The sequence below is a fragment of the Brassica rapa genome, chromosome A04, assembly GCF_000309985.2.
Source record: "Brassica rapa cultivar Chiifu-401-42 chromosome A04, CAAS_Brap_v3.01, whole genome shotgun sequence".
Lineage (NCBI taxonomy): Eukaryota > Viridiplantae > Streptophyta > Magnoliopsida > Brassicales > Brassicaceae > Brassica > Brassica rapa.
Window position 1 is genome coordinate 15,574,161 of NC_024798.2, and position 13,858 is coordinate 15,588,018.

Genomic DNA, 13,858 nt, shown 5'->3' on the forward strand with positions numbered 1-13,858 from the left:
CTTACGTATAGATTATTCGAAAAGCACGAATCAGTCTAAAGAAGAAAAGGGAATAAGCGCGTGAGGATTTTGAATTTCAGATGCTAAGAAAGAAAGGGTGCGCAAAGCAAGCGAGGAAGATGAAGAGAAAAAGTTTCTCGTTTTTTTTTTATAACTATGAAGAGAAACGGGAGGACTGGACTATATATATATACAGAAATTTTAAATTACAGATAGTTTAAGGGAATAAGTAGATACCTATGTTTAATGTTCTCATTATGACTCTTGTCCATTAATCAAAATTATTAACTTAATTTCTCTCATGCAAAATGTTAATGTGATTTATATATTGTTTTCAAGTAAACTGGTTACAGTATAACCAGACATTTCCAGCGAACACGGAAGCTTAGTTTATATGTGTTGTTCTAATTCTTTCTCGTGTTTAAAAGATGGTCCACAAACTAAGTGCCACTATATATAGCCAACTTTCAAGCAATTAGGAAACCAGAACAAATCGTATCCTATCCCCCTAAAATGTGAAAACCACTCATTCATAGAAAATTTGCAATAAATTTGATTTGTTGGGAATTTAAAGCGAAGGAGGATGGTTAGAGATAATGATTTAAGCCTTTGACATCAACGGTGATCAGACCAAGAAGGTTATGACGTATTTGAAATTTTGAATCAATTTGTCCATACAAAGTATAATTGTTTACCTCTTCTCAGCGCATAAAATCAAAACTGCATGTTTTCTGATTAACCAAGAAGATCCAATTAAGCTCATAATGTTCTTGTGGCCGAAGATTAGATTGATTAATAGTTACTCTCCATCATCGATGATCGAACTCGAGACCTCAAAAGCTCTACTCTTTGTATGGTCAGCTAGTACACTCTAATTTTGCTACCAACCCTTTGGCTAAAATGAAAAGTTCAACTGTAAACAATTTGATTAATTTGAAATGATTTGATTTATTCTCACAATATTGGTTGATTGAGAGAATATTGCTTGAGGTGGAAAGTGGACTAATTACTCACCGCATGCTCGATAAACACTCCCTACATATTAGAAAACAACATGATCAATAAACTAATCATAAGCACAAAACAGATCCTTCACGTATATATAACAAACATGTGTACTTAACAACATGCACACTTGTCGATGGCTTCGTAAGCGTCTTCTACAAGAGAATAAACTTTTGCTTCTCGATTAACAGGACTCACAAGAAGATGTAAACTGATCAATGAAACTTAAAAACCGCAACTTTAAATAAAAAACCAAAGATGATCATAGATCACTGAAGCAGTAAGAGTCAAAAGACTCGCACACAATCAACAACATAATACATTCTTGAAACAAGCAGGCCACAAGAGTCAAACACAAATCAAATCCAATAGGCAGGTTTCATCATTCATCGAAAAAAATGACAGAACATGATCGATCTTAACTTCAGTCTTTCCTCCTATGATGACGTTTCCTGCTCTTCTTCTCATCAGACCGCTTAGAGGAACCCCTTCCAACACGTGTTCTATCATTACCTGAAACATCGGAGTCAGAAGAAGCCGCCAGTTTGCTCCTACGCTTCTGCCTTCTACCTCTCCCATCATCCTCAGATGAATCTGAATCAGAATCAACAGAGCCACTACGCCTGCTTCTCCTTCTCCTCTTCTCCCTTCTACTCTTTCTCTTAACCCGTCTCCGATCATCATCTTCATCAGAATCATCATCTCTCTTCCTCCCCCTCCTCTTACTCCTTCCTTTTCCCTCGTCCTCAGACTCATTCCCACTCCTCCTCTTATGCTTCCTCAGCTTCTTCAACCTCCTCACTCTCTTCCCATCTCCCGAATCAGACTCAGACTCGTCGTGCTTCTTCTTCTTCCCATACCTCTCAGCAATAATCTTCTCAATCTCAGAATCAACATCAGAATCCTCACTCTCACTCTCCTCCTCCTCACTACTCTCTTCCTCCTCAACCTCCCCTCTCCTAACCTTCTCCAGCCCCGCCGCAACAGCAGCTTCAACCTCACCCCCATCCCTCTCCTTATCCTCCTTCGCGCTCAAGAAGTTCCTACACTGATACGTCAAGTGCCCCACGCGGCCACACTTCTTGCAAGAGCCACGAGCCTCGTCGTTGTTGGAGCCGGTGATACGAGCGAGAGCCAGAAGTCCCTGGAAGCTATTGTACGAGTTCTCAGGGTCATCGGACTTCTCCTTGCTCGTCGGCGCGTAGGGATCGTAACGGATCGCACTCTGCCATATCCCGTGAGTCTGAAGCGCCGCGCTGCTGTGAACACGATTGTTCGCCGGCATGCGAACTCTTCCTGCGGTGGCCGGCATCTTTACGAAACCCTAGATAACCTCACGACCTAATTCAAACACAAATCGATACATTCCTTCTCAAACTTTGATATTTACACCTTTAAACTTTGTTTATTGAAGAATTTATTGGGCTTCACCTTTTTATTAGACTTTTAAAGGACTTTAAACAAGACAAAAATAATAAAATCCGAGGGCGAATTATTGGACTATATTGGGCCTACGATCCAATACGTACAAATATACTCCCTCCGTTTTTTAATATAAGTCGTTGTAGAGAAACTTTTTTATTCCAAATTATATGTCGTTTTCGGTTTTTTATATAAAATTTATTAATAATTAATGTTGTATTACCAATGATAATATATCTATTTTTCTATTGGTTGAATTATAGTTAAATAAATAATTAATGATGTTTTTGTTTAAAAAAAATAAGAAATTAATAATTTTCTTATTCTACGTGCATAGCTGTAAAACGACTTATATTAAAAAAACGGAGGGAATATTAAAGATAATATTGTGATCAAAATCATTTTATCATGGAGTAACCGAAAGAAACTTCAGACTAAAACAAACATGCTTAATTATAAATCCATTTTAAATTCAGTTGTCGAATTCATGAATAGAAACGCGCAAGGTTCATGATAAATTTAATCAAAACCTTAATTATTAATTAACCTCTTAACTACAATTAATAAGCAAGGATATCCCCCTCTTGATCCTTCCCGCCACCTTTCTCTCCACAAAAGTATAACTAATTACGTTAATTCAGTTTTTAAACAGTTCATTACACACTCGTTTAAGATTATACACTTATATAAGAGATCATTGTTAAATCTTAAAAATCACAATATTCCCTATATTTTTAAAAAGTTATACATAAAGAATCGAAGATGGCTTCAAGTTGCTGTGGAGATTACGTTGCTGCTTCGCCGGAGATGGCGGTGACGGGAAGCGAATCAATCTTGTTGAGGCTTCTGTGCGTCGTCTTCATCGTTCTTTTCTACGGTTCGATTTTTCTTCTCTGCTTCGTGATGTACCCCAAGGATCAAAAATCAGAAATCGGCGATGAGGAATCCGGCGAGCCGTTGCCGGCGGCGGTGAGGCTCACGAAGAAAGGAGAGAAATGCGGCGGTGACGGCGACGGGATCAGAGCGGATGTATGCGTCATCTGTTTGGAGGATTTCGAAGTGAACGATGTCGTTAGGATTCTGGTGGGATGCAAGCACGTGTTTCACGTGGAGTGTATAGACTCGTGGTGTTTCTACAAGTTGACGTGTCCGGTTTGTAGAAAACCGTTCCAGTGGTTTGGTGATTGGTAAGGGTGAAGAGATAAGTTTAGGGTTTAAATGTTCGGTACCATCCGGTTTAATCCCATTTTGGAAATTCGTACGTTTGTGGGATTAAGAAATCCAAGGGGGTCCTCTTTTTTTTTGGATCCGATCCTTTGTGATGTATGTGTACAAAAAGTTGATTATATTAGTGAATAATACGGATTATGGTTTGATTTTGGTTTAGTACAAAAACGATTAGCACCAATTAAAAACTAGAAGGAGAATCGTTTTTTAAACCATAAAAGTGGCAAAGATTTCCACAACTGAGTTTTGAAGAAACAAACATCAATGCAAACTGAATTCTCCTCGCTTGGATGTTGTTCTGCGCTTTACCATTGTAATTTGTTGGCAGCTTTTCTTATTAAAATATTGATTTGTCATTTTATGTATGAGTTTCTTGGTTTGATGATTTTAAATTCAAATTAAATTCCAATGAAATTAATTGTTTGAGACTTCTATTTATAGTTAAAATTATTGTTGTCTCCTTATATTTAAATAGCAAACACATGAACGAATATGTATATACATGGTATCGCATGATGAACAATTGTTGGTGTATCATGGTATGTACATTCAAAAAGTAGGCTTCTTAAAATAATGATAACTAGGATTCTTCATTCAAAATGTGTCAGTATAGTCATCTATGCAATGAAAGAAACTAGATTCGTCATTCGTAGACTATCCACCGGAAGAGGTTATTCTTTATTTCTGCGTCTGATTTGCAGATTAGAATTGATTTGTTTTTTGTTGGTCGTTACAATTAAAGAGATCTAATTTCGATGTCAATTGTCTTTTGTCTTTTCTAACATGTTTAAGATTGTGTTCAAGTTGTTTTAAGATTAAATTCTTGTCAATATAGATAACACTTCAATCATACTGAAGCAGATTTTTCTTCCAGTAAAGATATACATTCTTGAGCCAGTTATACTTAATACCATATCCATCAGAATCGGAATGATGATGGAGTGAGTAGTAACATGCAGAAACGTTGGTTTGGTCTAATTGTGTCCAGACGGATAATATATTTTTAATTTCGTGCCGAAATTCTGCTAAAGACCACTTTTAATTTAGAGTTGAAAGCAGTATCTTATAATTCAACGGATCGACATCTATATAGGAAACACCCGAGTTGAATTGGGCTGGTGGTTGAATTCAAGGAAGCTAAATTATAAGCAGCATACTGCTTAGCTAGGCCTAGAAATTTCCAGTCCATCAAAAAGGAAAAAGAAAAACTCATACTACTAAGAGCATGTACATCAATGAACCCCCCCTTGGGGTTCATCTTTTCAATTTTTTATTATTAAACTTTTTCTCTTTTTCTTTTTGATTTTTTTTAAAAAAAAAAAAAAAAAAAAAAAACTAGACCAATCGCGGGCCGCCACGACACGTGGGGCCCGCGCTACAGTGATGAACTTTAGGAGAGAGGGGTTCAGCCCAAAGAGCTTTAGGAGAGAGGAGTTCATGTGATTTACTTATTTTATTATTATTTTTTCTTGATTTCTGTGTGAACTTTTCCTATAAACTCTCAATGCACATGCTCTAAGATACAATACTTATCTAGAGGAGTTTAAAACTTATATTTGAATTAACCACAGTGTTTGGCGACCAAGGTCAATCGATTTTATTTTGTGTATTCCAAGAGTACAAAACATATATTTGATAAGAAACCCCCAAAATTCACATTACTAAAATAAAAAGAACATTTGACAAAACAATAAACTGATAGGCCTCGTACATCAAATGGGGATTGTATGCTTGCTTTATGGTCTCTTTTTTTCTTATTATTGATTAAAATAATGAGATTGAACTTGAAGCCAACCCAAAACAAGAAAAGTAACGAAACATCCAAGCATCAAGCAACTTGGGACTACTGCAAAACGTGATGATCACAACGACTCTCAGTCTGTCACGGTGTTTTGTGGATTAAGGCTTTCTGCGATTCAAGGCCACAAAGTTTAAGGACCTTCAGTATTTGATTGGGTCTTTTTTGCATGACTTATTTTCTAGATTATGTCTACTTTGTTTCTTTTATGCTTTAGATATATTTTACGTAACAATTATTTTCATAACATGTTTATATCACAATAACGAAGAAAGGTTGAAAACTCCTCCTAACCTAACTTGCCTCCTCATTATTTCAATTTCGGCGTTGACTTGTGCAAACAAAACCACCAAAGTACATGTGAACCCGTACGGATAAAGGACATCATCTGAAGAGTCACGGGACTGTTCTTCGCTGACATCATGAACCACTTTGACACTCACTCCCTCAATTTGTTTGACTTCGTCTTCATATTTATTTACTTATCCTTCTTTACTACCTCCCTTACTTCTAGATGAAATATCATTTTGAAGCTCCAACATCATGAAAATATAGCGTCTTTATATATAGTAGCTATGTTTTGTTAAGTCTAATGGGACTATTTATGTTTTGAAGTTTTGACTGTCTAGTGACCTAAAAAGGTTTTTTTTACATGGTAATTTGAGTCATAGTAAATGTAGTTGGCGGTAGTTGGATCTAATAAAATGGTGAATAGTAGTATCATCTAATCATGGGAGCTAGAATATACAAATCTGAAAAAGTCAGACAATATTATCTGGAAATAGAGTAACATTTTGAATTAATAAAAAGCGTTTAAAAAATTTTATTGTCTTTTTTTTGGAACACAATTAAAAAATTATTGTCATCACATGAAAATATAGCGTCGCACGAGTCAATTTTTTCTTTAATGATAAAATTAATCTTTTAACATGACTACATTTAAAAGTTGGCAAAACGAGTACTTAATTAACTAGGGATGTTGACAAGTGATAGGTAGATGTTTTTGCAATTTTCATACAAATGGGTAGATGTACAAATTAGTGGATAAAATTAACTACAAATCCGGTCAATTGACTGGTTTTCACTTTTGAGATAGATGCGCTATGTTTTTTAGAAGAAGATTTTGAGAGTGTAAGCTCGGTTCACAAGAATAGAAACGTATGTGTGTATTCTTTTTGGATTAAAACTTGGTTTAATCATATGAAAATTGACAAAAATAAAATAATTTGCCGAAGCAATGCGATATCCGTATGTACCTATGTAGGAATATATAGCGGCAATATATATATAATAAGCTGATTATCTCAACACATGCGATTTTTTTCATTTTTTCTTTTGACTTTCAAAAAAACAATGCGATTTTTTTTTCATTTTCGCAGATTTTAGGTCTTATGTAATTAAAAGAAACTGTATTAAAGTTTTTTTGGAAAAATGGCTTAAATTGTATTGAAGTTATTACTAGAAATGAAAAGAAGATATGCGATGAAGAAGGTTGAAAAACCTTCTTTTTTTTTGGACAACTAGAAGGTTGGACAACTAAAAGTCAACAGCCCCTTTTTAGCTTTATTTATCATATTAGATGCATGAGAGCGGATTTATAACGTAGTATACATTATATAAAGATATATATTATCACATAAAATGTTAACACTTGCTAGGTTTATTGATAAAGCAACACTTGCTAAGTTACAAAGGTTTAATGCAGATTAAAAAGCCACATGATAATTTAACAATGTTCTGATTTTCTATTCTATGATATTATTGGCATAAGCTTATTTCAATTGTAATCTAAGTTTATTGATCATGTATTTATAATATGGTTTGTTATCTAAAGCATCATAGTAATAAGTTTGCACGAGAACTTTGTGGTGGGAGGCTTATTGGATTGGATGTTTGAGAAGATTTCATTTTCTTTTCAAATATCTCCTTACTGATTTTGACATTTGTACGATTTTTGTTATCTCATATTATTGGAATAACTATTTTTAAAAATTCCATAAAATCTCAGTTTATTGGATCAATCAATTTAACAAATTTATTTAAATTCCAGCTTATTGGAAATTAGGGATTTTATCAATGGTATCTATCAAATAATATTTGAAGGGATTTGAGAGGTAATTGATAGTTAAAGTTAGTGAACAGAAATACCATCTCTTATGATTTATTTGATAGTTTTTATAAAGTTAATTTTTATGTTTTAGTTTTAATCTTAAAAATGAAAAAAAGTTAAAATAAAGAATTAAAAATATATTAAAAATCAATATTATTAACAATTTTTTTGTTTTAAGAAAACTAATATCATCTTCTCATTTCAATAGAAAAAAAAGTTTGATTTAAAAAAATTAGTAAATATTATTAACCTTTTAAATACTTTTTTTAAATCTCAAAAATCTCAAAATATTCACCAAAATGCTTAAAATCATACCAAAATTACCACCAAAATCCTCAAAATCCATTTAGTTTTCACTTTTCACCAGAGTATATAATGCTATTTTTATTTGAACCAGAAAACAAAAGTGCAAAAGTCTTACTAAAAAAAAAGGTGCAAAAGTAGATCTTTTACTCTTTTACAATGTGTCGTCGACTGACAAGAAACATGGACATTAGGTTGGATAGCTTCTTATCTAGATGCTATCATGGGAAATCGTTTGATCCTTTTTAGCGAATAACACACTCATTATTTGATTTTTACTACTACTAAATAATTGAATCACTATATTGTTATTATAAGCCCCACTAACCACGAGCCCTTTTTGCCACCTGACTTTTCTCAAGATTTAATATACGTACAGTATGTTTTGAGTTATCTCCATTAGCCAACTAACAATAAAAGCCTTTTTTAACTATGTGCATTTGAAAAAAAAAAACTATGTGCATTTGAACATTTCAATTCATTTACTGTTCAAAGAAATATTTCAAATATAGTGGCAAGTTAATGGTTTGTTTAGTTTCACCTAGAAGTGACTACAATCGGATAGAAAAGGATCCGACATTTCCTTCAATTTTTGTGTATCGAATCAAACATTGTTTCTGTTTTCATATATATTAATAAAAATATTCTATTATAATATACGGTTATCAGTTTTCCATAAAAATAAATAAATATTCATTCAATTTATAAAAACACATAAATGGATATTTATGGAACAAATTTTCCCAAAATATTTTTTTTATGAAACAGAGATAGTACTACTTACTAAAGAAAAGGATTGTGCTGTGGGAGTTTAAGCTTATGGGTCAAAGAGACACGTTTACAGTCCTGGCTAGTTTTTTTTAGTCTTGTTTGTTCGAATCCGAGTTTGGATCGACAAGAAATGGCTAAACTAGACTAATAACTAGTGAGGGATGTCTTTACCTTAGATACTACTTCCTCTGTTTTTGTTTTTCAATATAAGTCGTTTTAGAGAAACTTTTTTGTTTCAAATTATATGTCGTTTGCAGTTTTCAATGTAATATTTATTAATAATTAATGTTGTCTGACTAATGATAATATATCTTCTATTTTTTTATTGGTTGAATTGTGGTTAGTTAAACAATTAATGATGTTTTTATTTTGAAAATATAAGAAATTAATGATTTTTTTAATCTACGTGCATAGTTTTAAAACGCACTCAACATGGTGATGTTTCGCTACTAGACATTTTTGAAACGATAAAAATTGTCTCGTTGAAGCCAATACGACTTATAAAACATTATATTCTTTTGACAGGTGAGTAGTTTATAATAGCTGTAAATCGATGAAATCATAATATTATCGAACACAACGTTGTGTATGTTTACATTTATTATATAGTACTGTTGGAATAGTATCATGTCACGTAAAAGTTTTATTTTGGTCTATAGTGTCACGTAAAAGTTGCCATATGGTGATTTTTCTAAAAATTGATATTGCTTCTTTTACTTTTCAGGTGCCTAGTAGCGTGTTTGGAAATTAGTCTAGAGACCAAACCTTTTATAATCAATAACTGATCTGGGCACGTACACGGATGTTTATTTTATCTTATATATATATATTTGTTGTAAGTAGCGAGTTTTACATAAATATATATTTTAGGTAATTAGATTATATTATTTTTGTATATTTTTAAGGCTGATCCAGATATATAGTATTTCTATAATTGATTTCTAATTTTTCTTAATAATTTCAGCCCATTATTTTTCTTAATATATTGATATTTATGTTTTCAAACAATATTTTTTTTTACTGTTATTCATATTTTCAAACATTTTTTAAATGTATTTTTTACTTTAATAAGATAGATATGATCAAACGTTATACCAGAGTTAATTAAAGTGGTTGGACATGTTTGCAATCGAATTGAATGAAGTAAATGCAAGTTAAAATGTACAGAAGAGAAGAAACATTTAATGTCATTTTTACAACTTGGCAAAACCAAGCCGACATGAACCGAGCAAAGTGTCAAGTACGTTGAGGACCCAACGGCTGAAAACGATTAGACCGCCGTGTAAGCGACTTACTTTATCTGGCTTATTATATCTTAGTGCTCAAAAACAAGGTAGAAAAATTTCAAAAGAGAAAGACGAATGATGAAATTTGAAAATGATTGATTTTATTTATTTCTGTGAAACGAGAATTACGATGGAATTATTGACTTTTTTTTATAATTTTCGAGTTTATGGAGATGACCAAACTCGATGGAGATGGAATTATTGACTTTATTACGATGGATTTTTCGAGTTTATAAATAAATACCTAGTTTTTATTTCGTTTGTATATAGACTAAATAATTGAAAAAAGTCATTTGAATCTTATTTTACAAAAAAAAAATATCGTTAAACCTTCACCTTACCAACTATTATTTTTTGTATGTTAAATTTCGTATCCTTTTTTATGAATATAAAATTATTTTAAAAATTCACTATTAATCTTTTTGTTTTGGAACACTGATTAATCTTTTTTTCTAAACCTCACTATCAACAGCCGTGTTTTTTCTGGAATAGTGTTAAACATCACCATTGATTTTTCTTTAAAAATCACTATTAATCTTTGAAAACTTTTCAATGTAAGAAAACAAAATTGTCGGAGACAAAGGAAAAAAACAAATTTGACGTTGAATTTTTAAAATGTTAAAAGTATTGAAAAATAAAGAGATGGGTTTAAAGGCGGGACCGGTCCGTCATCAATGCCACCTCCCAACGCCTCTCTCTTTCTCTCTTAGCTACTTGCAGCAAAGAGCCGATAGAAACTTGTCTCTCTCTGTCTCTTCCTCTCTATCTGTTTTCTTGGTTGACAAAGAAAATAGGTGACCTAGAGTTAAATTCTCTCTATATCCTCAAGATTTGCTCTGTTTCTTCCTCAACTTTTGATTGATAATTACAGCTTTTTGATCTCTAGCCTGTAATACAGAAAGAGTTTTGTCAGATCATTCTAATCATGGGGATTTGCTTGAGTGCTCAGATTAAAGCTGAGAGTCCAAGTAACACAGGTACTTCAATACTCAAGCTTTCATTTACATATATACAATAACCACTACTCATGCAAATATTTAGATTTGTTACTTATGTGTTTTTATAAGTTTATTTTATCAATTCAAGGTTAGGTATTTGGTAATTGAGACATAAAAAGTGACTTAACTTAAAAGTTAAAGCTTAGGTGTTTTTGACAAATCTGTCTTTTCTAACGCTAATAATTTGATTAATTCTTAAGCTCTGTCTTCTTCATAATCTTTGCACTATGTTTTGAAGAGATGGGTTTTGTCAAAATATGAAATGTATATTTAGAAACTATTTGTTTGGTGTTTGCATAGGTGCGAGTCCGAAGTATATGAGCTCAGAGGCAAATGATACACAGAGCATGGGAAGCAAAGGCTCTTCTGTGTCGATCAGAACAAACCCTCGAACCGAAGGAGAGATCTTGCAATCTCCAAACCTCAAAAGTTTTAGCTTCGCTGAGGTCAAATCAGCAACTAGGAATTTCAGACCAGACAGTGTTCTTGGTGAAGGTGGATTCGGTTGTGTCTTTAAAGGATGGATTGATGAGCAATCTCTCACTGCGTCTAAACCGGGAACCGGTATGGTTATTGCTGTCAAAAGACTTAACCAAGATGGTTGGCAAGGTCATCAAGAATGGCTGGTAAATTCAGAATCAGATCTTTTGAAATTATATTTGAAGATTGTTTGTTTATGTTTTTCTACAATGATGTTGTTATAGGCGGAAGTGGATTACTTGGGGAAGTTTTCTCATCCTAATCTTGTGAAACTTATCGGTTATTGTTTAGAGGATGAGCAACGTCTTCTTGTGTATGAGTTCATGCCACGTGGAAGCTTAGAGAATCATTTATTCAGAAGTATTGTATTCTCTTCTCTTGTCTATATTCATTCCTCTAGTAACTCTAAATGTTTCTTGAGTATTGAATCTTGTGTTCTTGATGTTGTTGCAGGAGGTTCTTACTTTGAACCATTATCTTGGACTCTCCGGTTAAGAGTTGCACTTGGTGCTGCAAAAGGCCTAGCTTTTCTTCACAACGCGGAGACTCAAGTCATATACCGGGACTTCAAAACTTCTAACATACTTATTGATTCGGTACTTCAGCCTTCTTCCTTCATTTTGATATGATGAAAAATGCTGTGTGAAAGTTTGATATACGTATACTTTGGTCATCTCTTTGACATGATCACAGGACTACAATCCCAAGCTTTCTGATTTTGGGTTGGCTAAAGACGGTCCAACAGGTGATAAAAGCCATGTCTCCACAAGAATCATGGGTACTTATGGATACGCAGCTCCTGAGTATCTTATGACAGGTTAGTCTCTCAAACATGTTGTGACTTTTTATCAGTGTTCTAAAAATTAGTCCAGACGGGGCCTAAGCGGCAAATCAGTCATATCCGTAACGATTATATCCGTAACGATTTTCTGATTTATGCAACTCATATCAATAACCAAGTTAAGCAATAATATTAGCCGCATATTAGTTTTTATAATTCATCAAAATAATTCTTCCATTAACTTTTTTTGTATATTTAGTTTTTATAATTCATCAAAATAATTTTATAGTTAAACCCAAATACTAAAATATCTAATATAAATTGTAAATATATAAAACTAAATCAATAATTTGTTAATGTCTTATACGAAGCGATTAGTTACCGTCTAACAATAATCTGAACACTGTGTGATGACCACTGACTGTTTCACTTTTCTTAGGTCATTTAACAACCAAGAGTGATGTCTATAGCTACGGTGTTGTGCTTTTGGAGATACTCTCTGGACGTAGAGTTGTAGACAAGAACCGTCCACCGGGTGAGCAAAAGCTGGTGGATTGGGCAAAACCGTTGCTTGCAAACAAGAGGAAGATCTTCAGAGTTATTGATAACCGTCTCCAAGACCAATACTCGATGGAGGAAGCGTGTAAAGTAGCTACACTAGCGCTGAGATGCCTGACGACAGAGATAAAGCTGAGACCAAACATGACTGAGGTTGTTGCCCACCTCGAACACATACAAACTTTGCATGAAACAGGAGGAGGAAGAAACATTGATAAGATGGAGAGGAGAACGCGTAGGAGAAGTGATAGTGTTGTGGTGAGCCAAAAACCTAATGCTGGTTTCGCTAGACAAAGTGCTGTGGGTGGAATAGCAGCTGCGTATCCACGTCCCTCTGCTTCGCCTCTGTTTGTCTGATGATGTTCTGTTTAGTTCTGTTTAGTTCAGATGTACAGTTTTGTTTCTGCTTATGTATTGAGAGGATTCAAGTTCATGGCTCGTCAGAGATTTGACAATTGATGTTTGTAGTGCGGAGAGTTGACTAACAAAAAGTAAAAATGATGGTCTCATGTCTTCAATTTGAAGCTTTGTTATTTAATAAGAAGATTTACAGTGAAACAAAACTATCATTACCATGTTCTAACCAGTCCCATGTGCACTGTCCTTGGAGCATAGGCTCCCCTCGTTTCTGTTCAGTTCTCGTCTTCCCATGATCAGTTCATGTAACACTATCCTGAAGCTCCAAGCATCGTTCTTTGCTTACTATTTACGGGTGTGTACATACTCAGCAGCCGTGTAACCAACCGTACCTAAAACCTTTTCCAACTCAGCAGCGTCTTGAGAATTCTCCAACCTCGTACTGACACTAGCTAGTCTGCCTACAAGCTTGTGTAAGTTATAACCAAATTCGAAATTGGAACATTTACGAGTGTAATGAAGCAGAACATAGAGTAAACCTTTGACCATTAAGCTGTTTCTCCTTCTCCTCTCTTCTCGCCATTTGGTGAAGTGAAACCTTGACAAGTTAGGTTATCTCACGTAAAACACTTCATCTCCGTCTGAGTCTTCTCGAGCCTTTTTCTCTACTTTTGAGGATGTGTGATTGTCTGATGTGACAGATTAACTAACTCGGTGACGTGTCAAGTTGAGAACCGTTTGATTTTTCGAAGATGTAACATT

The 13,858-nt window shown here is 33.8% G+C and overlaps 3 protein-coding genes across 3 annotated transcripts; 2 read left to right on the plus strand and 1 right to left on the minus strand.

Annotated features, from left to right (window-relative positions):
• Positions 1-1,244: 1,244 nt before the first annotated feature.
• Positions 1,245-2,490, minus strand: LOC103864928 (CAX-interacting protein 4). The gene has a single exon (XM_009142704.3). It carries the CDS (start codon positions 2,315-2,317, stop codon positions 1,430-1,432), a length of 888 nt encoding a protein of 295 aa, XP_009140952.1. The 5' UTR covers positions 2,318-2,490; the 3' UTR covers positions 1,245-1,429.
• A 124-nt stretch (positions 2,491-2,614) lies between these two features.
• Positions 2,615-7,984, plus strand: LOC103864929 (RING-H2 finger protein ATL72). The gene has a single exon (XM_033289286.1). The coding sequence runs from the start codon at positions 3,190-3,192 to the stop codon at positions 3,616-3,618; it is 429 nt and encodes a 142-aa protein (XP_033145177.1). The 5' UTR covers positions 2,615-3,189; the 3' UTR covers positions 3,619-7,984.
• Positions 7,985-10,564: 2,580 nt separating this feature from the next.
• LOC103864931 (probable serine/threonine-protein kinase PBL10) lies at positions 10,565-13,305 on the plus strand. Its single transcript, XM_033289265.1, has 7 exons — positions 10,565-10,716; positions 10,809-10,899; positions 11,221-11,546; positions 11,625-11,760; positions 11,854-11,996; positions 12,094-12,217; positions 12,621-13,305. Exons 2-7 carry the CDS (start codon positions 10,848-10,850, stop codon positions 13,094-13,096), a joined length of 1,257 nt encoding a protein of 418 aa, XP_033145156.1. The 5' UTR covers positions 10,565-10,716; positions 10,809-10,847; the 3' UTR covers positions 13,097-13,305.
• Positions 13,306-13,858: the final 553 nt, after the last annotated feature.

Excerpts from the sequence above, each read along its gene's own strand:
- LOC103864931 (XM_033289265.1), top strand. The coding sequence starts at position 10,848 with ATGGGGATTTGCTTGAGTGCTCAGATTAAAGCTGAGAGTCCAAGTAAC. Across the intron at positions 11,761-11,853 it reads AGAGAATCATTTATTCAGAA|GAGGTTCTTACTTTGAACCA; the intron begins GTATTGTATTCT and ends ATGTTGTTGCAG. Across the intron at positions 11,997-12,093 it reads CTAACATACTTATTGATTCG|GACTACAATCCCAAGCTTTC; the intron begins GTACTTCAGCCT and ends ACATGATCACAG.
- LOC103864929 (XM_033289286.1), top strand. The coding sequence starts at position 3,190 with ATGGCTTCAAGTTGCTGTGGAGATTACGTTGCTGCTTCGCCGGAGATG.
- LOC103864928 (XM_009142704.3), bottom strand. The coding sequence starts at position 2,317 with ATGCCGGCCACCGCAGGAAGAGTTCGCATGCCGGCGAACAATCGTGTT.